General features: G+C 35.5%; 2 protein-coding genes across 3 annotated transcripts; both read right to left on the reverse strand.

Moving 5' to 3' along the window:
* Window positions 1–199: 199 nt before the first annotated feature.
* LOC105202332 (organic cation transporter protein) lies at window positions 200–18,042 on the reverse strand. Of its 2 annotated transcripts, XM_039449080.1 has the most exons (9): window positions 16,998–18,042; window positions 10,632–10,815; window positions 8,943–9,201; window positions 5,495–5,793; window positions 5,255–5,367; window positions 4,816–5,030; window positions 3,791–4,139; window positions 1,988–2,220; window positions 200–1,952 (listed from the first exon to the last, which is right to left on the reverse strand). In XM_039449080.1, exons 1-8 carry the CDS (start codon window positions 17,354–17,356, stop codon window positions 2,034–2,036), a joined length of 1,965 nt encoding a protein of 654 aa, XP_039305014.1. In that variant the 5' UTR covers window positions 17,357–18,042; the 3' UTR covers window positions 200–1,952; window positions 1,988–2,033. The 2 variants fall into 2 exon arrangements, with proteins under 2 accessions (XP_039305014.1, XP_011169093.1); XM_011170791.3 differs by having other exon boundaries at window positions 200–2,220.
* Window positions 18,043–21,574: 3,532 nt separating this feature from the next.
* LOC105202323 (ectonucleotide pyrophosphatase/phosphodiesterase family member 5) lies at window positions 21,575–25,173 on the reverse strand. Its single transcript, XM_011170774.3, has 8 exons — window positions 24,862–25,173; window positions 23,716–23,962; window positions 23,540–23,632; window positions 23,088–23,454; window positions 22,793–23,002; window positions 22,462–22,716; window positions 22,272–22,362; window positions 21,575–21,953 (listed from the first exon to the last, which is right to left on the reverse strand). Exons 1-8 carry the CDS (start codon window positions 24,969–24,971, stop codon window positions 21,926–21,928), a joined length of 1,401 nt encoding a protein of 466 aa, XP_011169076.1. The 5' UTR covers window positions 24,972–25,173; the 3' UTR covers window positions 21,575–21,925.

The raw sequence follows: 25,173 nt of genomic DNA on the forward strand, positions 1-25,173 counted from the left end.
ATATCGATCGTGCAATTATTCGTCGATTTCAATATTGTGAAGTCGGGATAGAGCAGAAAGTCGCATGCTTCCCGGGTTCTAAGCGTTAGAATGTGATGAACTGCAATCTTATCGAACAGGTTCTGAAATTCCACGCGCAATGATGAATTTTCAGTTGACCGCAATGCAGTGATAAGGTGGCTTATTGATGAGTCCAATGTCTGTATTAGATATATTTCGTCGTGCTGGATATTAATGCAGACTTGACGACAATGCAATACAGTAGCGTCGGGCAATTAAACCAATACAATTTTCTTCACAATCGAGAAGCTGTCGATAATTGTTACCGTTCATTAACAATCGCATCTTTGTCGGAGCAATATCGACGCCTTTTGATCAAAGGCAATTCTCTATGATAGTAATTATCCATCCGACTGTGTATCAGTTTACGTTTATTAACACAGATCAATCGGGAGATACAAATTAATTTAATATTCTTATTTACATTATAAAATATTGCGTATGTACACAAATCTTGAGATCTAAATTTTTGCGGAAAGCATTTCCAGGTGAAACGTTCCCGGCGACGTTGATACACCCACAGAAAAGATTTCTGGATTCACTGCTATTACTCTTCTACGTAATTCATAAGATAAGATTGATAGAGACAAACATAATTATCACATTGGCAAGAGGAAATTATATTCTTAAATAAAAAAAATTCTTAAACCTAGAAAAAAATAATCTCTCGATGCTATCTTATTAATTTTCTCAAACGGATTTAGATTAGACAATCGAAATTTGAGTATTATGAATCTCATAACACTCTTAACTTAACAATAGTAGATAATAAGTCAATCTTATTTAATTCGATGAAGGGGATTAGGAATTACAGACCTCATCTTAATATGGCTTTATTTTTATATTGCACAAGATTGCAATAAATACATCAAGAATATTTTTAGCCTTGCTATTAGAAACCTTTTCTGAGAGGGTACACGTGTGTGTTATCACGATAAAGCTGTACCCGACAATTTCTCATTCAGGTTCTTCATTCGCATTCAACAGCCTGTCGCGTCTTTTGATAAGATAATTCAAAAATTTGATTCACGTGTCCGTTATGTACATTGTAATGTACAATATGTAATGTTACATATTATACGCGTAAGTGAGCAACAGTGACAAGTCGCAGCTGCAGACGCGATCAATTTATATAAAATGCATACGAGCCGTTCTTACATGTTGTAGCACGAGTACGTATTTGTTTTTTTTTTGTTTTATCTATTTCTCATCTACTATTTCTCAATATGGCTGCCACCCGCGGAATCGGAACGGTACATTTAAAAATATTGGTTTCTCCTGTTTTTTCTTTTTCACGAAGGACGCGCGTTTCGCAAAGAATGGAACAGGAGTTTTGAAACTTCACGCATTTCTAAACTTACGGCGGCGCCCGGTTTTCTTCCTCCTATTAATTAAATACAAGCGTGTCAAAAATAGTATAATTACGAATCGCGCAATAAAAAAATCGTAGCCTCGCGTTAACGCTACATGACTGCGAGTAAAAGTCCCCATCTCATTCACTCGAAATTCGAAGTCAGATTTCGAGAATGTCACACGTATAGGATTTATCGCAGAATACAATAATGAAAATCGTAAAGGGTTCTATCTGCGGAATAGGAATAGAACGGCCAATTAGAGCGTTTTAGTTGAATTCTAATCTGATTTAAATTCTAATTGACATTTCTACTTCTCTACGGTCAATACTTAAAATTAATTGCCACAACCCTATCATCCTCTAATTAAGTAAACTTAATTGTAGAGCGGGCTATTGCGAGTAACGTTCCATTTTTATCGATCTAAAACCGTCATTGATGGTTGGATACAGGCATATGCAAAATTTGATTTTGGTAGCTCTGATATCACAATCCTGAAGGAAAGGACAATGGTAAAGAGAGAGAGAGAGAGAGAAAGAAGAGAGAGAGAGAGAGAGAGAGAGAGAGAGAAAGGAAATATCAGGGTGTCGTAAATCATGTGGGCCGCGTTTCTCAGAGTGTTCACTTTTCAGCTTCCAAGGCTGCATTTACGCTCTTCCGCGATTTCATGGAAGATCTGCTCGATCTTTGTATCATGCTGCTCCTTAGGGTCTCGCCACGAATAGACGCTCTCATTGAACTTCGCAGGCTGCTGCGTTCGAACGATCGGAAAACGGCCACCGTTGGCGCCTCCACGTCACGCTTTTTCCTAAAAAGAAAAAATATAAATAACGACGTCTCTTAAAAAATTAATATGCGCGATTCGTTACTTAAAAAAAAAATTGCTTAAAAAATAAGGAATATTTTGTTTGAATCACTCGTTTTTAGCCGTTTGACACTTTCAAAGATTGTTTTTAGAAAATTGTATTTGATAAGGAGAAATTACGAGAAGAAAACGTATTTCATAAATTTAATTAAAATAGAACATTTATAAAAAAATTGTCATGATATAATATGTGTATGAATTCGGTATATAAAGTTATATTACGTACGGGAAAGGGTTGGCCATTTACATTATATTATGAGCGTTATGACCGCTCTTGCGACTTTACAACCTCATAGTGGACGTTGCGTAATACTTAAGGCTATTGCACGTAAAAAAAGGTTTAACCGTAAGGCCGTAGTTGTAAAATTTAATATGATATTGTCAAACGTGGATACGAAATCTGATGTTATCTATTTTAAAAAAATAGTGTGTGTGATACTATAACATCTTTGCGTCTTCTCATTCAGCGATAATATTTCGTTTTGATTAAAGATAGCTAAATTATATGACAGCATAAACATACAGCGGTCATAAATGCCTTCCCGGCAATGCATTTCCATATGAGCATGCGTTCATATGGAAATGTTACATGCATTATATGCAAAAATAGAAGAAGACTGCACCGGGAAGGTACTTATGACTGCTACTGTAATCATGAGACCGTAATCAAAGTCTCAAGATTTCCGTCAAGTCAAAAGATCACAGTTAACTCCTACGTTCAACCAGTATTAAAGCTGCATGTAACCTAGTTACCGTTAAACTTCAAAACGAAATTTGTCGCTAAAAGAGAAGATGTAAAGAAGTTAAAATAGCATACTCATTGTCAGTAAACGAAAATGAATTCAAATGTATTGAAAATTCTAATTTATTTTAATTGATTTTTATTTATTCTAGTTTACGCTTTAGAGTCCCGAAGTATTTTTAGACTCAAATATATTGAAATGCAAAATATGTGCGCGCTATTTATCATGTTGAATTCGGATGTATGCAAATTTAAATTACATTATTTTTTGTTTTAATTGGAACTCGAAAAATTAGAATGACAAATTCGAAAATATTGAAATAAATTCATTTTTATCTATTTCAATGTATGTTTCGTCTGCTGAGATATTTGTTTAAAACAGATTGCGTTAAATTTTGTATCCATACTTAAAAATATTACTTTAAATTTTATAACTACAGCCTTACAATTAAAATCTTTTTATATGCGTTTACTAACAGTAAAGAAATTATTTTAAAAATTATTTTTAAGCCAAAAAAACTATTTAAAAAAAATTTTGTTTCAAACAAAATATATTTTACGAAATTTTCTTAAAATCTATTTTGTGGCATTTAATAGTGTGGAAGATCTAAAATTTCTATAAAATCTTTACTACATATTTTTGAAAATAAATTTTCAGAACATCTATGAATATTTATGATAAATATTGTCTGGACTAGAATGCTGTCTCACTGAGCTTATGAAAGTTTTGAAGACACGTAAGAATATGAAAGAATCATCTTCGACACCTACTTCGGGAGACACGGCATGTCCCATAGCTTCTGATCCTTCCCGAAATCTTCGCCATCCTGCAAGGTCTGCGGTAGATCTTTATCGAGTGTTTCCGGTAACAGAAGCGTCAGGAGACCACCGATAACACCCATGACGCCGAGGACCAGCAGTGGCAGAATGGACGATACAGTATCCAGGTAAACGACAAAAGGTGCGAGGATGCTAGCGACATATCCCATTATGTGGATCAAGGCGACTCCTTGAGCCCTTACAACCGTAGGTAACACTTCGGCCGCATACTGAAGACCGATATTGTATGAGATATTGACCCAGAATCTACCGACGATCGCCAAGGTGGCTGAATAAATATCTGAAACGGAAATCAGCAGAAAAACTGCATGACTATCCTGGGGATTACGTGAATTGATTGCAATATTGTAATTTTAATCTTTCTAACAATTTCTACAATTTTGTCTTATTTAAAGCTCGATTCTCACGGCGCAATATTGATTATATGACGTCAGAAGCGAAAAATGACATTTATAAATTAATTGCTACATACAGTTTTATTTTTTATTTTCTCTTCAAAACATAGGGCCCGTATTCAGAACACGCTTATGAAAATGTTAACGCGCTTTTTCATTCTATCTTTACCTTTAATTATACGGGCGTTTTGAATACGGGCCATAATAATATCTTAATCTCGAAACCTATAAAATATGCGGTGAACTAAGACAACGAAAACTAAGACATCTATTAGACTTATCACTTAAAAAGGTAAAACTGTTCTTAAAATAATGATTCTTAGCAATCACGCCGATTTTTGACATTAATTACGAAATTATTACATTTTTAAGGGAGAACTAAAAAATAAAATACGCAGCAATTAATGTCTCTATTTGTCATTGATTAATCATTTCTTGCCTCTAACGTCATACAACCAATATCGCGCCGCAAAGAGTCGAATCTTAATAAATTTTCAAAAACACAAAAATTACTTTAATTGTTCTCTGATAATTAGAAAAAGAGATAAGAGCGATACTCACGATTCGAAACCGCGCTCGCCCAAATGCTGAAAATTCCGGAAATTACCATGGTACCGCAGGCTAACCATCGTCTACCCCATCGGTCGAGGACGAGGGTGAGAAACGTGTCGGCGGGTAGCTCGGTAAACGCTGCGATCGTAAATGTTACAAAGACGTCGAGCCCAAGGTTATTCACGTTTCTTACGTGGCCATCAAATACCAGCGATATCGCCATCCTATGTCGCGGGACATAATCGATATATGTAGATAAGGAACCTTACCGTACTCTTTACAGTCATCGAATAACGATTATCCTTTATTCGATGTTACACACATTTTCTCTCTTATAAGCTATAATACTGCAATGTCCATTAAACGCTATTTATTACAATCAACTTAGCGGCATTAGAATCTAAAGTTAAAGAGGCATTTTTTTTTTTTTATTACGTGACTAACTCACCAGATAATGATGAGGAGAATCGTGATGTTTCGCAAACGTGGACTCTTAAATAGATCCACCACGGAATAAGTTTTGTCCGCCTCCTGCTCCTTGCATACTCTGGCGCAGGTTTCCTGTTACATCGACAAGCAGACATTTACAACGTGAACTTTTTCGCGACGAGACTTTGACGCGATACCATTTCCTTTTTTTTTTCTTTTTTCTCCTGGAAACACGCGAGAAAGAAGCGACGATTCTTACGCGAAATTGTTGATAGACGTTCTCGGGTACTTTCGTGCCGTTCATGTGTTCGAATTTACCCAGGATCCCAATGGCCTTTTCCACTTTGTTTTGACTGACGAGCCACCTCGCGCTCTCCGGTACCAACCAGGGTGCCGCCACCGCCAGGGCCAGAGGAACGGATATCGTGATGCAGGTCATCCTCCAGTCGGCCAGGTAATACGCGATCCAAGGTAGGATGCAGGCGGCGAACGTGAAGAAGAGTGCTATCGACATGTTCGCCACGAAAGTGCGCCATTTCGGTCCCACGTATTCCAGTACTGAAAAAAAGAAAGATATTTAGAAATAGAGATACAAAAATATTTAAAAGCTAAAGTACTTTACGTTAGAACTTTGTGTTAGCATTCTAAATGTTCTTCTAGATATTGGTACAACATCCGCGAAGCACTAACTCTGAAACAACGTGACGCATGAATTATATAAAAAAAAATGATGTAACGAACATCATGTTGCTAAAATCTGCATTTACACATCATTGTGTGTTAATGATATCGCTTTTTCGTAACAATTTACTTTCTAAACGAAAGCCATCTTAAACACTTTCTCTCGGACAGTAGACGGCCGCTTTAAAGAGAGTCTCGGGATATATTTATAAAGGGGTAGGAAGTAATGAGTTACAAGTAACGATCGTTACTTTTATCTTTTTATAATAATTTGATACGTTATCATTTTTAATAGCAGTAAGTGCTAAACTATAAAACTGTTTTGACAATCAACTCGTTATGCGTTGCTTATTTAAAAATAGTAATTTACAACTTTATTCATTACGTAACGAGTCAAAGTAACGCGTTACTTGTCAAAAATGATTATCCCAGTCCTGGCGTTACTAATATTACCGTTATGAAAAATTTATTATCAAATTGTTATTATAAAAAAAATAGAAGTAAAAATAGAAGTAACGGACTCGTAACGAGTAACTTTCCGTCCCTGCATTTATATATACTTGAGAAAAAAAGTTTCGTATATAATTATATATTAAATTGGACAATTAGATTATTACGTTGCCGCGATATCCTTTGCCCTGACCTTGCATGAGCCGATTAGAACGAAAGAGACAAGAAACCCGGAAAGTGCACATCGACAAACTTCTCTCTCCCTCTCTTGTAATTTTAGACAGTATTTAGTTGTTAGCGCAAGGAAGTCTAATTGTTAACGCAAACTTCATGCTAGTTGCCGGTAGCCTCTCATCATCCTCGTCGTAACAGCGAACGCTTGAATATTAAACTACACAATGTTTCCTGTTTTTTTTTTTTTTTTAAGGCTAATCTGCAATGTGCTCTTTGCTTTTTGCTTATTGCTTTTTTTACCTCCTCGCGCGTTTTATCGACAATCGTGCCTCTTGTCTTTTTCGGAATTCGTTAACTTTTATCTCGTCAATTTCGATAAAAATAATGCGCGAAGAGACAAAGAGGCAAAAGAACACAAGACAGGAAGCAAAGAGCACATTGTAAATTTAGATTAAAAAGGATAGCGCATGATTACTGCTGACTTACATTATTTTAATTAGATCGGCGAGTGGCCATTTTTTCTAATGCGCTACCTTCACGCTGCCATCCATCTGTGAAGCGTAAAATTATCGGCGAGCCGATCTTTACTGACGGTCACAAGGCTACACGAGATTCAGTATAAACTGATTTGCAGATTTCAAAATGTGTCACATTCCATGAATAATTTCAAAAGGCGTGCATTAGCATACGAGATCTCCAACAGTCCCTCTCTCTTATTACGAACAACGCGATCAAATGTTGTCAAATCAGTCAATATCGTGATTACACGTCCCACAAACAAAATTGCTCACGCAATCATCGTGGAACACGTGTGGAATTTTCACGATTTCCGTGATGACAATTCACGGTGACGAAACTCGTCAGAGATTCAGGCTGCGTTTGGTCACGCTCACACGCTGTAAGCTTCATTCTATCCGTATCGAACGTTACGTGCGAAAGGAAGATAGAATGAAGCTTTACAGCGCGTGAGCGTCCAAATGGAACGCCGCCTCGGTCGAAAGAGGAATCGAGCGATTTTACGAATTCGTCCTTCAAAAGGCAAATTGATATCAAACTCGACTCCGTGACGAATAATTTCTCGAGAGACAATGAGATGCGATCGACTTGTCGGTTTACTGCCTCTTTTTACAGAGCGGATAACGGCACGTGCCTCTGACATTGGCCACGCTTCCACCGACGAGATCGGCGAAACGGAACTGCAGCTGCAAAACGCGCGCGCCGGTGCAATAACCGTGACTTCGTGAGTCAAACCAGGCGAGCTTGACCTGGTAGTTGAATCCGGCGATCGTAATCGGCCGTGACTCGACAGGCGGCCGAAGACCGATTCGGGCAGACCGACAATCACTCGGATTGCCGGTCTATCGCCAAGGCCAGACTGGGATAATCGGCCGCGAGATAATTGCGTAAGTAAGGGACAAGAAAACGGGAAAGATCGGATCTCCTTTCCCGCGGCGCGCGCGATTCTTTTAGGTTGTAATATATACGTTATATAAATATGTACGTTAATTGTTCTCAGTCCGTATCCCAGAGCCATCGGTAAGGAATCGCGATTTAATCAGCTTTAATCGCGATTTAATCAGCTTAATTACAATTGCGATGAACTAAACGACGATTGTAGCGCGATAGCTGACGGGGTTAAGGTTGACGTAACGGTTAGATGAATACAAGGAGATGCGTTTCTAGCGTTGCTACGGCATTGCTACACGTTCGTTTGAAATTGGGATTAGCCGCGCGTGAGAATGAGAAACGCGCGCGGAATTTCTTGCTAATCGCTAATCAGCGATAAGCGCGAAAGGAAAATTAATTTTAAAAATCGATCACGGTCGATTCCGGTCTAGAATTCCGCCGATCCTGTTTGACGGCAACGCTGCTGGTGCGTTGCTATAGAGAGCTAATCACAAGTTTCAACAGGCGGTCGAGGGTTCGAGGATCGAAGGGATCATTGTATCGCGACAACAATTACGCGAATGACTCAAAGCTAATTTGTTGCTTTTTAATTGGTATATAGGCAATTAGTATAAACGCTACTACTTAGAAGTAGGTGCAAAAGTTAATCATGGAATCTAGCAAATCAAGTCTTCACGCGTCGGCTCGCAGACGTATCAATTAACATCGTTTTTTCTTGATCGTTGGCAAGATCATTATCATTGCCATTATTTGCAAATACGATCTGTAGCCTCGGTGATCGACGGAAAATCGCGACTTTCGCTTTCCTTCTCCCGTCAGCGGCCTTAAAGATGTATAAGACATGAAGATCTCAAAACATGAAGAAAATTATGGAAATATTAGATCGTTTCATATTGCATTTTGAACCAGTAGAAAAAATTTGGTGGAGCGAATTCCGCGAGGTCGCTCGTTTCCGGAAGAGCCGGGTCTACGAAGATTCCGCGACGCGTACGTACCCAGTATGTACATCATGGTGAAACAATTGTCGAAGGCGAAGCCAACGAAGAACCGGCACAGCGCGAACTCCCAGAAACTTCCGGCCAAGGCGGTCGCGACGCCCGCCAGGCAGCCGGTGACATTGGCGCCGACCAGGGCCGGTATTCTGCCGTATCTGTCGGCGATCCATCCGAAGATTAGGCCGCCGAAGATTGCGCCGATGAAGAAGATGCTCTGGGCGGTCGTCGGCAGTGCGCTGTTCTCGCACACCCATCCCAACTGCAATGGAGATCTATGATCGAATAATTTACTTGCCGGCGTCGACGATCAAGAATTAAAATATGTCACTTGGAACTGTAAGGTAGCTGTTTTTATATGATGTCATTATCATATTAACACCCCGCAAACTGTACGGTTTTTCATTGTTTAGTCAGACTAGCTGAGTCATTGGTGAACGGACGTTTTTCGAACAGTTCTTGGCTCTAAAAATTCTGGCAAACTCTTAACATTGGGTATATGATTGCACAAGATCCGAAACATTTTTTTTTTCACACGTCTGAATTCGAGGAAGAATGGGCAAAATGAGAACAATGGTTTGAGTCAGTATGACTAAAGTTTACAAGGATGTTTTGGCTATAAAGTACAAGCTAAAAGTTATTGAAATTCAAAAACTGAAGACTTGTCAAGGTTTATTCTTTTTTCTCTTAATCATGAACAAAAAATGTTGGTTGCGAATGCCCAAATAAAAGAAAATAATAAAAAAATCAATTTCTAATAAATTTTGCAGCGAAAATTATTATATTTTGCTGCAGTTTTAAAGAAATAACGTTCAAACGAGTAAGTAGATATATTAATAGATAAATTAATAAATAAATTTCTATGAATATTTATTAGAGTTTCATTAATATATGTAAGAATTTTGATTTAAGTGCTACTTCCCTGCTACAACTCGTTTTCGCGCAGGAGGAACTGGAAACGTTTTCCGAAAAGCAAAGGTGATTGATCGATTCCGAATCAATCTAACGCCGCGACGCGGCGCGGGGAATTCAACGAGCGCAAAGGGGTTGCTTAATTCAGTGGCGCAATCGCGCGTGTAAATTGTATCGCTCTCGACCTGTCCTTGTCGCGCGAATACGTTGCACGTGGCGCGACTTCGCGTGATAGCGCAGCGCAAACATCTGTTGCACGGCCGGCGGTATGCGTGCCAAGTATACGACCGTCTTTCGACTGACGAGTGCTCGTTACATCGAATTTAACTCCATTTCTCACCGTTCGCTCTCCACGCTATTAAGCCGCTATTAAACTATTTAATTCAATTAGGACTTGTTTAAAAGTCCTAATTGAATTAAATAGCTTAATAGCTTAAATAGTTCTTTTAAATAATTTAAAAGAAAAAAATTGTTTAAACTCTAATTGAGAGTTTCATTACAATTTAATATTTTAATATTTTATTTCTTAGATCCGACATTTCTTCCTTCTACGTTTCGACTTTATTTGTATTTAATAATCTCCCAAAAATCTCTAAAAATAACAATCTATATCCCATTTCCCTAAGTAATTCAGGTGGATAAGGCTTCAGAAGAAGGAACTCTTCTCTCAGTGAGCGACGATTATTCAACCCTTTTGGGGATTAAAAAGGATTAAAACTTCAAAAGGGTTAAAGAGAGCGTCGTTTCTTCTTATGAAGTCATATTGTTTTTTCTTCTTACCTCGGTCGCCACGGTTTCGTAAGGAATGACGGTGAAATTGAACTCCCAACCGTGCGAACAACTCTTTGTCGGCCAGTACGGATCCGCCTGTCTGATTCCACTCAACAGGATTTCCGTGTAATTCACGTCGTACATGGTGCACTTGGACAAGCCATCCTCGCCGGGCGGTATCGCCAAGGCGATCCTGAAAGATAACGACAATTAAAAATATCCCGTCCACACCTCGGGCGTGAACAAAAATTAACGCAAATGTGGGAAGTTGTGGTAAGTGAGAAGTTGCAGTAAATGTTAAGCGTTGACCCAATAAAATGTCAGGCGCAGGAGGGACTCTGTCCCGACGGGAAATCGAAAACGATTATAAGCCGGCAATTAAGATCACCGTATAAAGGTCTCTAATTATCGAATGCGTGAACACCTCCTGACTAATAACGCATGCAATCTGACCTTTATGCGAGAGTCGTACGAACGAACGGATGCATTCGACATCGATTGCAATAAACGTTGTATGTATGTACGTACAACATTTTTCATCCTTGATAGACACGCTCGTGCGAGCGTCTCTTTAATGCTCTGCACGAGTTAGTAGCTGACCGCGTGCAAAAATATTAAAGTTGTTGGAACGTAAACATGCAAATTTACGCGTTAAAAGGCACGTAACTTTGAGAAAAAATTACATAGTCGTGACACGTTTCAACGCATTTTATTTGAAAGCACTTGTGATAAAATTTTCTAATTTTAGACTCAAATGGTAAGAATATCGTACAATAAATTTTCTTGCAATTCTTTTATGTAAGTTCCTGACAACATCAATTTTCGTATCATTTGGAATTAATTTTTAGAGTTAATTTCCTTTAAAAGAATAAAATTTAATTTCAATTATAAATAATTGCGGAAACGTTTGAAGCTTCATTAAGCTTAGACATTAAGCTTTAAAAGTGCGAATAGTAGGAGAAATGGACAGGGCTAAAAGTTTTGGGAGTAAGTTTTCACCGTGTGAATCAATCACGCCACTGTATCACAATTGAAAGTATAACGCTATCTCTTTTCACGTTGAAGACATAATTGTTGAAACAACTTACCCACGGAACTTTTAACCCCCAGTTTCCTCTAATATGTAAAAATCCATAATTGCAAATATATTTCTAATAAAGAATTTTAGAGTTTGAGGTTTAATATTATTCAAATATTTAATATTATAATGTAAATAGAGCAATAAAAATGAACCAATATTTTTTTAATGCCGAAAGGCAATCATCTGCCAACTTATAAATAATCAGCAACTTTTTATCTAAATAAGTTGATTTATATCCACCAAATTGCACACGTTGTCATCGTTAATATCAAAAGACCATCTACAACATGATTTGTCTTTAAGGTTCAAATCACATCATTTAAATTTAGCGATTATTTTTCACAGGTTCGAGTTGACGCAAAATTCTCTCTGAATACATCACAAATATTTTTTACACAGTTCAAATATTTGTTTTTTTACAAAAATCATATTAAACCTTTTTCGTTTATTTTTACGTGAAAAACTTATAGATAAAGCTTCACCAAAAGCAATTTACATAATTAATTACTCTAAAACTTAGGCAAATAAATGTCGATTTTGATGCAATAAGCCTTCATTGTATATTCAATAAACAAAATAGATATTATAAATATATTATTATTTTTCAATAAATAAATAAATAGATAAATATATTATTTTTCAGTAAATTCTGTTAATTTCATTCATATATTCTACTTTCTTATTTTGTAACTATGGCTGCTATCTAAATAGCACTCGTAAAAGACACAATCTTTTGCATTATATAATTTAATATATAATAAAATTGCAGTCAAATTTACATACATCTGGATACATATATATCCATTATAAATAAGTAAATTTTGCTTTCAAATATCCATTAAAAAATTGAAAGAAAATCTCTTTATGTAATAATAATTATTTCCTCACTCTTTATGTCTATTTTACCGTTCATTACGTAATCACACAATTAAACATTACAGATCGAAACACGTGTCGCAGAGGCATCTTTAAGGACCGTCTTTCTTACTGCACGTACGGGCAATCAGTGCGGCGTTTAGCGCGACGTTATGTCGAAAGGCTTACACAGGTATTTTTCACGTTCACGCTCTCATTACTTACATGAAGGTTTCGTGCAAATTTATTATTCATTATCCACGAATACTCGTTCCGGTCTCCGAGAGGCGTTGTGCAAATAGCATATATTTGCCTTATTAATTTTTCAATTGCCGCTAACAGTTAGAAAAAACGTTAGCAGCGTGCGGGACGAAAGTGTCCGCGCGCCGTTTATCGAAGATTGTCACGAGAGTATGATAACAACGAGGAAAAATATCAGACGAGCTAGAAGAGCTCATTTTTCCACGCATTAACTTCACGGCAACTCGATGAAAAATTTATTCCCATTAAAGCGCCAAGATTATAGCCGCGATTTATGACTTGTGCACGTGGGAGAAAGATAATGACTTATAATTGCAAATTATATCCCTCTCGCGCTAATCTTCCCCGCTCGAAGCACATGTCGCGAACATGTTGAAAATGTTTTTTCCACTCCATTTAATACGAGCGTCATTCTGCCATTACAATCGGTCTATTAATTATGCGGATCAGCGGATATAAAGTGCGGCTGCTCCATTTGGTTTGAAAGTGCTCCGCTGTAATGATAATAAATAATCGCGGGGTCTCGCCCGCGATATATCTATTCTATGCTTCTTATGGATTTCCGTAAAAGAACTGGCATCAACCGGTCATTTATCTCGTCATTAGGCTGACGTCAGAGAGGTAGAAAGAGGCTATTAAACCAGCACGCAGCATTACTAATCGCGCGATCCTTGTCGTGCCGAATCGTGCAATCGAATTGTGGCTACGAAGGTCTCGGCGCGGCGCGGCGTCGCGTCGTTTCCATACTTTCCCTAACGCTAACACGTTACCTGAACGAGCACCGATACCACGTTATACGCGCCGCCTGCAGTTTTCCATCCGTTCTTTAGCGACCGCGCCGCGGAGATGAAAAATCGCTGATGCTCTCGCTTATAGCTCTTCTCGGCGCGAGCGCGAAAAACACACCGGCGACAACAGCCGAGAATAGCGTTAAACGTAACACCGTGTTTATTACTTCCTCTTCTCCTTCTCTTTTTTGTTTTAGTTTTTTATTTCACAAAATCTATGAGGTGTGCGTGTTTACTCAAAGCGCAACAAAACAGATCGTTAGTAGCGCTTTTACAATGAGTTATTAGCGCACCTCACATTACGTCGTTATAGTCAGATTTTCATATTCTACAGTGGTTAAACAAGCTACATAAATATGTCGCACGAAGCTCATTTTAGGCAATCTATAATTTGTCAGAACTTACATTCTTAAATATTAAAGAATCAAATTTAAATTAATTTCTTGAATCAAAAAACTTTTTACCTTCCTCACTTTTATTATTTTGTTAAAAGAACAATCTTATCAATAATAAAAAATTTTGACCGCGAATGCCCGAAGTTTGGTCCTGAAACTAATCAAGAAAAAAAACAATGAAAAATTTGCTTTATAATTTGATTTCTGCAGCAAAAATTACAATATTTTGCTGCAGTTTTCAATAAATAACTTTTAAACAAGAAAATGGATCTAAATGATTTTTGCACGAATATTTATATTTAAAACTTTGATTTAATTGGTAATACTACTTACCCATCAAATTTGCAATATGTGTAATATTATATAATATTAGTGCACAAATGTATAAATTATTATTTATGTTAATATATAAATATATATAATTATATTATATTAATATATTATATAAATAATATAATAATAGTATAAATACTACAAAACGCAATTTTACATCAGAATCAAGAGTAAACAAAAAATTAAATAACTTTAAAACTAGTAAATGAATTATGCTCAAATTCTACAGATTACTTAAAAATAATACTAGAATCAAAATATAAATTAATGCCGTGAGAGCCAACACAGGATGTTCATGTCAGAATTAATTGGCTCTCACGGCATTAATTCATATTTTGATTTACTTTTCAGAGCCTTTCCTATTTTAATTTTAAATTTTTATATTTTTGGTAATATTTTAAGATATACATCTTTAAATTGCTTAATTTTTAAGTAGCGTCCATATTGGCATACATTTAGCAAACAATGAATTAAATTTGAATCAAATTTAACATTTCTTTAGTTAAATTGTTTTATTCCATTATTTTAGTTAAATTAATGATTTATCGAGTAGAAGCAATTGCGATCTATAGGAATAATTGAAAATAACTCGAATTGGATATAATTCAACTATGTATTTAGTAAAATGAAATCCGATTTACAGGTTTATTTGCCGCGCAATATGAAAAACCATTAAAAAATCAAACATGCAATCAAAATATAAAATATATCTTAAAATACATATATATTTATAAATATACGACATAATATAAATACAACATAATACGAATATGAATAAATTACAAATAGAAATAGTCTTGAAAAATACAAATTACAAGACCATTTAAAGCGAGTTTAAATGAAATTATTACTTTGGTTTCTCTATATTTCTTTGTTTAGTAGAATTATCAGACACCCTAACGTTATAAAAAAAATCTTTCCAATTAAAAAAAAAATAAATTTAAATAATTCTAACTGATTAGATTGAAGAATAATTTCAAACAAGGCAACGCATTGTTTAGTTATATAATAATTAATTTACATTTAGTATTATGTTCAATAATATACAAAAAGCACTGATCACGCTCTCGCAGTAGAAAAATGTAATATAAATCACGAACCGTGAATCACCGGTTCTACGTATTCCGGGTAATTTGAATGTTTATGGCACATTTGTTCGCGCGAACAATTATACCGCTCGGGAAAACAGTCTAGGCGGAGTACTGGTAGCCGTAAGCGAAATAAAATCCGCTCGGATTACCGCGAAAATGACGTTTAAAGATACGATCGACGAAACGTGGAAATAAATTGCAACCGGATCGGTCCTTGAGTTATTAGAAAGAAAAATAGTAGAGGAAAAAGAGAGGTGTTTATGCAGATGGAAATGCAGTTGCATAAGCATAATGAAGAGATGAAGTACGATTTAAAATTCTGAAACCTATTATCGTGCAAATGCTCTTCATGCGCCTCTGATGAAAAGTTTCTTCTCCTATTGAGTTCACGTGTACATGCGTCACTGTAAGGGGACTATCTGTATCGCCGTGCATTTACTGCACGCTCTATTATTCTTTATCGAAGTTAGAATGTGCGCACACAGTTATATCGAAAAAAAAATCGTTTTATCCTACATTGTGATCCAACAATTTTTATAACGTGATAACAATCTTATCGGAGTCTTTTGTTTGAATTTCCCAGTTTCATTAGTCTGTTATTAATCGACATGTAGACAATTTTATTATGCTTTCACCTTATGATTTCATGTTTTATGTTAAACAAATAAGTAGCGATAAGAGAAGCTGGAGATACGAGACTGCAGAGAATTTAATGATCATTCTCAATTCTGTTAAATGTTGTACATCCATTCGGCAGTTTACTTGCGAAATACGTAAATAAGTAAATTTATAACATGCTCAAATAATCACGTGCCAAATATAATAAGGCGTGAAAGATGTATCCACATGTATGTTAAAGTGGTTCACGCGAATAAGAGTGAGAAAAACATGGAAATCATATTCGCACAAAATTGTGAACTTTAAGCGAATTGTGTAAATGAGTAATTTATGACATGCTCAAATAATCACGTGCTAAATATAATGAAGCGTGAAAAAAATCTCTAAATATATGTCAAAATAATCACGCACAAACAACGTGAAAAAAATCATGAAAATCGTGTGCGCACAAAATTGTGAATTTTAAGCGCGTTCGATAAATAAGTGATTTGAAAATTATGAAAATCATATTTGCACGAAATCGCATTAAATTTTAAGTGAATTACGTTAATATTAATGAAGTAACTTGTAACGTACTCAAATGATTACGTGCTAAAGCCACAGTAAGACATGAAGGAATATCTAAATGTACATATATTAAAAATAGACTTGAAACAAAAATGATGTTATTTCAAGTATTAATATTCTTCTCTAAATAAAAAATAATTACTTTTATCAAATATTTAATGCGATAATATTATATAAACAATGGGTTATTATTATTATACAATTCATTCAACGATGGAATCTGCTTTGAAGTATGTTCTTACATTCTTATATTATCTGGACGTTACTTTTTTTCACACTTCTGCAGAATACTGCCATTATTTTATTTTTGCCTATTGATTCCTGAAATAATCAATACATCTCTCTCCTGGAACGCTAAAGACAATGATGTCAGCTTCCACCCTTACCTTTCTTCGACAGTGAGGTTCTCCAATTCCGGCACGCGACACCAGTGCTCCTCCGGCACGAGGGTGATAAATATCTGCGAGAAGTACACCCAGGCGACGAAGAAGGCGAACGGGATCATCAGCACGAACAGGATCCTCTGATAGGTGCCGAACTCGCCTATGTGCGGCAGCAGGTCGTCGAAGTCCATGTCCTTGGGTTCCTGGTCATCCTGATCGTCACTGCCGCTCTTACGACCCTTGACGGACGAAAATCCGTCGGACGAGGCCGAGGCCGACAGACCCCCGTCAGGACTGGGGTCCTGTGGGGTCAGGTCCCTGGAAACCCCAGCGGACGCCGGGAACTTCTCCTGCGGCGGCATATCGCTGTCGACCGAGACCTCCGATGTTCCCCGGGAGAAGATGGGGGGTAACAGTTTCTTCGTTCTGTGGCCACTGCGTTTCGGATCCAGCCTTCGGGATGATACGGCGCCAGGCGCGCACAAATCAAAACGCCCCGATCCGCGCGATGCGGCGAAATACTTAATATTAAACAGAAGCACTTATATAAGCACTTACGAAACTCCTCCCCGACTTACTCGCTCGATGACGGCGAGGATCTACCCCGTTTTACGTCCCGGAGAACATGCCGGAGGTCCCTAATCTATCGCTGCACGCTACCACCTCGAGCACCACTTAGATCGCGATAAGCGGCGAAGCTAATCGTTAGACGGTCGTTTGATTAAATCGTGGCCGTGTACATCGTGGGAATGTATCGCGAGACCTCGGAAAGAACCGAGGCTAATCCCGAGGACGTGCAATAGGCGAAAAAAAAATGAAGCTAGCAAATCTCGAGACGAGAGACAACGACTGGAACGATCTGTTGCGTTCGTAGCTGGCTATATAGGCATCGACCGTGGGGTATATCCCCTCTCTCTCTTTCTCTCTCTCTCTCTCTTACTCTCTGCCGCTGTTACTGAACAATTCAATGTTCTCCAAGAGTGGCATTGAACGCACCACGGATCACATCGATCGCCCTCGTCCATTATTGCTGCTGCTGCTGCTGCTGCTACTACTGCTGCTGCTGATGCTGATGCTGATGCTTGAACCACCGGCGTTGGCCTCTCCTCTTTTCTCGCGTACATCCTATACATCGTGGACAAACGGTGGATATTTTTGGATATTGATTGAATATCCCGGCTAATGCGCAATGTCCACTGAGAAATATAGTTTTAAAACAGCATACTCGGGGGGTGTAAGAAATCGATCGTACGATATGAATTTCTGCTTATCGTCACATTCGTTTTCGTTAAGTTCTACAATTTAGTTTTATTCTGCAAATGAGAAAAACCAATTACACTGCACATGAAATAAAACAATATAAGGGTGGAGAGACATAGGCTCTGAAAATTAATAATTGAAGTATATAATTATTCAAATCTGTTCCTGCGATAAATTTTGCAAAGTGGCCACTGCAAATTTTATGTCATAATGCCAGCGAAGATGCATTAACAATTGATAGACTGATTGTAGAAATCGAACAGAATCTGCTCTCCCGAAACGTTTAATTTAAACGATACATTTTCCAATTACGAGATAACGGCTCTTGCTCGATTTCAGTTGAATTTGCTGTCAATTTAAAACGCCAGACTTTGCTGACAAGGTACTGCAAAGTAATACTGCAAAGTATTACTGCAAATTATGATTACGTGTAAAAAATGTTTGCATAATTACCATTCAAGGCCAAAAACGAAGATAATGGTGTAACAATTTGAAGCTGATAAGAGATACTATTTTTATTTTGTTGTACTTAAGGAGAACACTTTGTTTGAAAATTTAGCTTTCAAACGTTTTACGCGAAAGAGAGACATATATATCATATTCGTGATGATTAATTTGATTGAATTATTGCTCGTCTCATTATTTTCACGATTCTAATTTAAAGATCTGTCTGCCGATGTAGAGTGTGCGAAATTTGTACAAAAATAATTGAGAAACAAACATCACTTCTAAACAAACGCCTGAATGTTAGATTACTCCTGATGACGCAGGTCCGTAAATCCTGTTTGATAAAGATATGATCTGTGAAATCCATCGGCGTGCAGAATTTTCCATTCGTGGTTTCGGGTATATATATATGTACCTTATTTTTAAAAACCACTTGGTTCCGCTTGCCTCGAGAAAAATGAAGTAATTGACCCGGCGGTGAGTCAAAGAAAGATATAGCGTATACAAAGTTCTCGCTACTTGAGATATTAATCGTTCGTGCAATCAAATCGCGATTGGTGCGATTCGATTAAACGACCATTTTATTTCGCGTATGGTTTCTTAATATCATATTTTTAGAACCGCGAAAAATTTTCCTTTCATGTCCTCAATAGCAAATCTTAAAAGTAATCTGAGAAAGACGTAAGATTGTCTTTATCTGCACAATTGTTGCATTATCTTTCGAGAGGATCATGTAACATTCTCGGAAAAAGATTTTTCATATAATTATATACAATTATATCAAATATCCATAAAAAAAATATATATATATACAATATACATTATATGTATATATTATTATATATAACTATGTATATCTCATATAATTATATATGAAAAATTTTTCTCGGGTTGTTCATCGCGGTATCGTAATGTCCATAATTAGACAATTAATCATTAACGTATGATTGTTTTGCGATACGATAGATAAAATGAAGGAATATATGCCACGTGTGGAGTGGCGTAAATTTTTTTTTTTGCTTTAAATCATAACACCGAGATTATTAATATATCGTATTTTATATTTTCAATATACTGAAAAAGTGTAAAACAGTCATATGACATGCTAGTTTGTTGTGATACGATTAAAATTCTCCATTCTTATTTCATACTATCACGCGAGCGATTTATTGCAAGACATTACAAGAAAAAGAGCTAATAAAAAGAACCACTTGTTTCTTGCATTCGAGATCTCACACTTACGAGTACTAAGAACGTATCATTGTTTTAAGTCTTTGAAAAAGACACAGAAAATGCATACTTTCTAAATCTCGTCAAGTACAAAATCACTCAATAAACAAATTCAATTTTTATTCTTTTAAAAATTTTCTCTACGAGATTTAGAAAATATTGCACTTGCAACAATTGTGAAAATTTAATAATTTATAAACGTAAAAAATATGGATATAAATAACAATTTAATAATTGTGTATATAAATGCATATATAATGACTATATAACTACATATAAATGTAATAAAGTAACATCAACGTTTAAGTAATATTAATTTATTAATACGTTAATCGTCATAATAGTCATTTTTTGCGTGACTTCTCACTTTGTAATAATATCTTGATGATCACTGGCGATCTTGGCGCTGCCGAAATTCTTTAAAATGCTTATAAAAAAATAAATATTATTTGATTATTTTAAATCACATGATTAGATAATAATGTAAAGTAAAAAATAAACAATTTATTAATATTATGCATAAAAACAAAGTTTTAATTCATATTATGACTAATAATATATCATTGTTCATAATGAAAATTTTTTCACAAGTCAAAAATTACTGGGCAGACAATATGTTAATATTATTCGTTGTTAATAGAAAGAAATTAATATGCAAAATGCATTCTTCCTCGACAATTAATTGCGTCATATCCGTGTTGATTGTACACAATCGCATAAAATAAAGTAAAATGAAATAGTATCCTATCAGAAGCATTATCTACACGTTCCATACATAACTAATCGATACGACTGTATTGTTCCGTATACGTAATTAATCTTATTCACCAGGCAACATTTTACAATCGGAGAATATTTTAGCGCTTGCAAAAGTTTTGCACAGTAAATGCATAATTCCAATTCCTCAAATGTAACTTTAAAGCCATATATACATTTATTAACAACAATAATTATAACAACGATAACTAATTTAATTGGAATACTCGTTTGCTGCATCTGATATCTTCACTACGATGTACTTGAACTAATCTAACAACAATGAAGGATTATGAAATACAATTAGCTGTGAAGAACTCGGGATTATCTGATGCAATTCTACAAATTGAATATTAAAAAAGTATTCTCTATTTATATCTTCGCAAAATCATTGCATGAAATACGTATTGACATCTCGTTGCACCTGTCAAGAGATTGCAAATAGGATTGTAAGAGATCTTTCACATGGAATAACTTTAATGCAAATTGCCTTCATTACGCATCTTGCTCGCGATCGATTCTGTGATAAATCCATTCGACACACACAATCATTACATCAAATAATGAATGGAAAAAGATTAAAAAAATATTTATTCCTTGATGCAAGTCAATACGAAGGTTTCCTATTTCGTAATGTAATATTTAGAAAGATCTGACAAATTGTATTAGAGGATAAAAATAATTCGAAAAAAGTATTTTCTTTCCTTTTTAAAATTATGTGTTTATTTGAAGATTTTTATAAATGCGGAATTAAACTTTCATCCCAAAACTATTAAATTTCAGAAGATTCATTCAATACCTTCTAAAATAAAAGTTGAAAGGAGTTAATAATCGTACAATTTGCTCGGAAGTACTTATACATATGCATAATAATAAAATCACAAAAGTATTGCACATCATAGTTTATTAAATTACGTTATAAATACCAATGAGAAATACTGTTTCAAATTTTGTCATATTGTGTTATTAAACATATAATTTAATAAATCATCATTTTAAATATGAACATTAAAAATATCAACACTGAATAATTTCTAAATTATATATATTGAGCATGTTTTCTTGTAACATGGAAGAGATCTAAGATTAAAAAAATTTGTATTTGTACTAGTCATTGTTAAAAACATAATAATTTATAATTCTTTTTCGTATAATATCCTTGTCATATATCGAATCAATTCACTAACTTAAAACTTAATGAAAGACTGTAAACGTCACGTTTATTCAATTGTAATACCTTATTCGCCCAATGTATAATATGAGTTCCTGAAAAATAAAAATATTGTTATCAAATTATTATTAAAATTGCAAAAAAGTTTCATCAGTTCAGATGAAACGAAATAAAAGAATAACAAAATTTAATACGAGAAAGAAAAAGAACAAAATTTGAAAATTTAAGACTGCTTCAAATTAAGAAAATTGATGTATTAATATTTGTCTGTTGCTGGCAAGTTGCTACTTAAAGCCATTAGTGCGAAGCCATCAATTTGCAAAATGCAGACAATTCTGATAGCTATCTATACACAGACATCTGCGCAACATGTCAGCAACAATACAGACACATTACTATTGGTCTGTGGGTACCTATAATTATATCCTAATCTTCGTTTCTTTATATAAATTATTGTCGCCACAATGACAATTCCTATTGATGTGATGGTTAGCATAACTGCAACTAAATAAAAATATTATTAATATCTTAGAAAATCCGTGATTTTGTGAAAGAAATAATTATTCATTTATTTTATTCGTAATTATTAAAAGAAATACTTACTCAATATTTTATATGTAGTTATTGGTACATATTTCGATTGTGTCCTAAGGCACTTTGTTAAGTGAGATAAAGTGCCGTTAACCTTGGGGCACTTTAAATGAAGTATTTCACAAAACAAGGGAAACAGATCTGTATTGTTGAAAGGTTCTAATTTACATCTTGGTATAAAAGCAGGGCCATTCGCGAAGAAGAATGGATGCATTTCTTTAGCTTCGTTATTATAACCATGCAACCCAAATTCCGTCTGATTGTTAACTAAATGGGAACAATGGCACAACGTTAAAAAAATTATATATATAGTAATAAATATATAAAAAAATAACAAAGTTACCTGTAATATTAAATTTCTGTTTATAAAATTCTATAGCGTCATACAGATTCTGAAACGCGTATCCAACTTCAGCAATGACAAAAATCGGTCCTACACGAGTATTATTGCCATAATGATATTTCTTTGGGATATCTTCTCTTTTATATACTTTGAACGTTTTCGTTTGTTCAGCGGCAAATTTCAATTTTTGGTAAATAATTTCTTCTTTCCCTAAATAAAGCGTTAAAAAAAAAACAGATATAGTATCCAAAAAATACCAATTTTCTACACAAATCATAATGTAAAATAGCCCTACCAGAATGAGGAAAAATATGTAATCCCGGAGACGTTCCCACGAATGTATAATCACTAGCGTTGATGTAATTTGTTAAATTTATTATTCTTTCCATTGTAACAGATGCCATGCCGTGATCACTTAAGTGAATCATATTGAGATCTTCCGTCAAGCCATAATGATCAATTTTGTCATGCATGTATTTAGTAATATTATCCAATTTTCTGAGAATATCATTGAATTCGGGGCTGTTTATTCCTACGGCGTGACCGTGATAATCCGGATCTTCAATGTACAATATTCCCAAGTTTATCGGTTTCGTGGGATGCACGAACCACGACAGTAATTCATCAATTCGTTTCTCCCACGGAATCGTATCGTTAAAAGTCTAAAATATTTTTATTAATATAATCGCGCGCAATGGATTATATTAGATCTAACTATATCATTTCATGCATCAATCAAATGTATACCTGTGCAAAGGTGGGTGAAGTTCCTTGATATTCGAACACAGAGCCCGGCCACATCATTGTGCCACTGCGTCCACCATTCTTTTCATTAACCGTCTAAAATTGCACGTTAACAAAATATAAAACACTTGCCTAAGAATGTACACAAGATACAATTATCATCTCCCCACTCTACGTACCCAAATAGGTAGAATATTGTTGTTATAGTGATACAGCTCGTATGAATACTTAGTGAGATTATCTTTGACAGGATCAAAAAATTCATTATCTACAACCCCATGTGTTTCCGCATAAAATCCCGTCGCCATCGTGTGGTGATTAGGAAAAGTTTTAGTGACAAAAATGTTCATCATGTAGTCAGTGTAAGTACCCTTTGCCTTTAACTGGTTCATGAACGGCGTCAGCTTTCTCTCAAGATAGTCATATCTATTCAAGGAAAAAAAAAGAAAACCAACTTTAGCTTTACATATATTCTTATATGCTTTAGCATTAGAAATACCAATATTTTTTACTTGCTAATGCCAATTTCTACCAAAGTAGATTAACTTTAATTTTAATTTAATTTATTATCTTTTTTAAGTCTCTTTTTTCTAAGAATTAGAAAAAGATAGAGAACAAGTTAAATTAAAATTAAAGTTAATCTACTTTGGTAGAAATGAACATATCTTCATATGTTCATTTCCCATTACATATCGTTCATCTTTTCTGTTTTTCTTTTCACCTTGGAAAAAAAAGAGGAAAGTCGAACTGTGTAAGAAGTTCAGTCCTGGGATGTAAAACCTATAATTATTTAGGCAATCTAACATAATTATTTTTAACCGCTTGGTATTTCTAGAATTAACAAGTTCACATTAACTTGATCTACTGTGTCAGGGTGACATATGTTAAGTAGTATACAGCTTGGCACATAACATACAAAATTATGAACTGACATAAACGTGTTAACAAATAAATAGCGACGTATACAATAAATAATAAATAAATATTGATGGTTTCATAATTGCTTTATAGGATCTCACACCCACACACAGAAAAAAATTTTATATTTAGATTTAACTACATACAGATTTAAAAATGACTATATGGAACTCATAAATAAATACACTGGACGCTTAGGCTGATCGCTGGAGTGTCAAAAGCTTTTTGCAGTATTATCATCATGCTTAAATGAACGATAATTAAGTCCAATGTAATTATTTTCAGATCCGTGTGTCTGACCTAATTTTTATGTACTTCAACAAAATACATTCGCGGTAAACTTTCTCGTCATTAGCGTTAGTGAATCTTATGCATATTTCATGCTGTTACCGCGAAAGTTCTCGCACCTGAACGCATCGTAGGAGACGATCAGCAATTTTGGAGCATCCAGCACGGGACTCGCCCGGGCGTTTAGCAGGAAGAGAAACGGCAAAACAAATGGGGCTGCGGAGATCATGGTGACGCGGCCGCGGTGATTCGCGGGAGCATCGGAAGATGCGAATTATCGTCCCGTGATTGCGAGACCGATCACGAGGACATCGCTCATGACTGACGTTTTATAACCTATCAATGCCTGTCGGACGGCGCCGAGCCGAGCGCGCACAGAATTCCACGCCCGTGAGTCACTACTGTACTGATTATTATTCAGTCAGCTACCG

This window comes from Solenopsis invicta, chromosome 5 (assembly GCF_016802725.1).
Source record: "Solenopsis invicta isolate M01_SB chromosome 5, UNIL_Sinv_3.0, whole genome shotgun sequence".
NCBI lineage: Eukaryota > Metazoa > Arthropoda > Insecta > Hymenoptera > Formicidae > Solenopsis > Solenopsis invicta.

Bases quoted from the DNA above. Each gene is read 5' to 3' on its own strand.
- LOC105202323 (XM_011170774.3), bottom strand. From the start codon at position 24,971: ATGATCTCCGCAGCCCCATTTGTTTTGCCGTTTCTCTTCCTGCTAAAC. The intron at 22,363-22,461 runs GTAAGTATTTCT...ATTTTTATTTAG, and splicing joins AACTACATATAAAATATTGA to TTGCAGTTATGCTAACCATC. The intron at 21,954-22,271 runs GTACCCACAGAC...TTTATTTTTCAG, and splicing joins AGATTAGGATATAATTATAG to GAACTCATATTATACATTGG.
- LOC105202332 (XM_039449080.1), bottom strand. From the start codon at position 17,356: ATGCCGCCGCAGGAGAAGTTCCCGGCGTCCGCTGGGGTTTCCAGGGAC. The intron at 10,816-16,997 runs GTAAGGGTGGAA...GTTATCTTTCAG, and splicing joins AACCTCACTGTCGAAGAAAG to GATCGCCTTGGCGATACCGC. The intron at 5,031-5,254 runs GTGAGTTAGTCA...CCCGCGACATAG, and splicing joins ATTCTCCTCATCATTATCTG to GATGGCGATATCGCTGGTAT.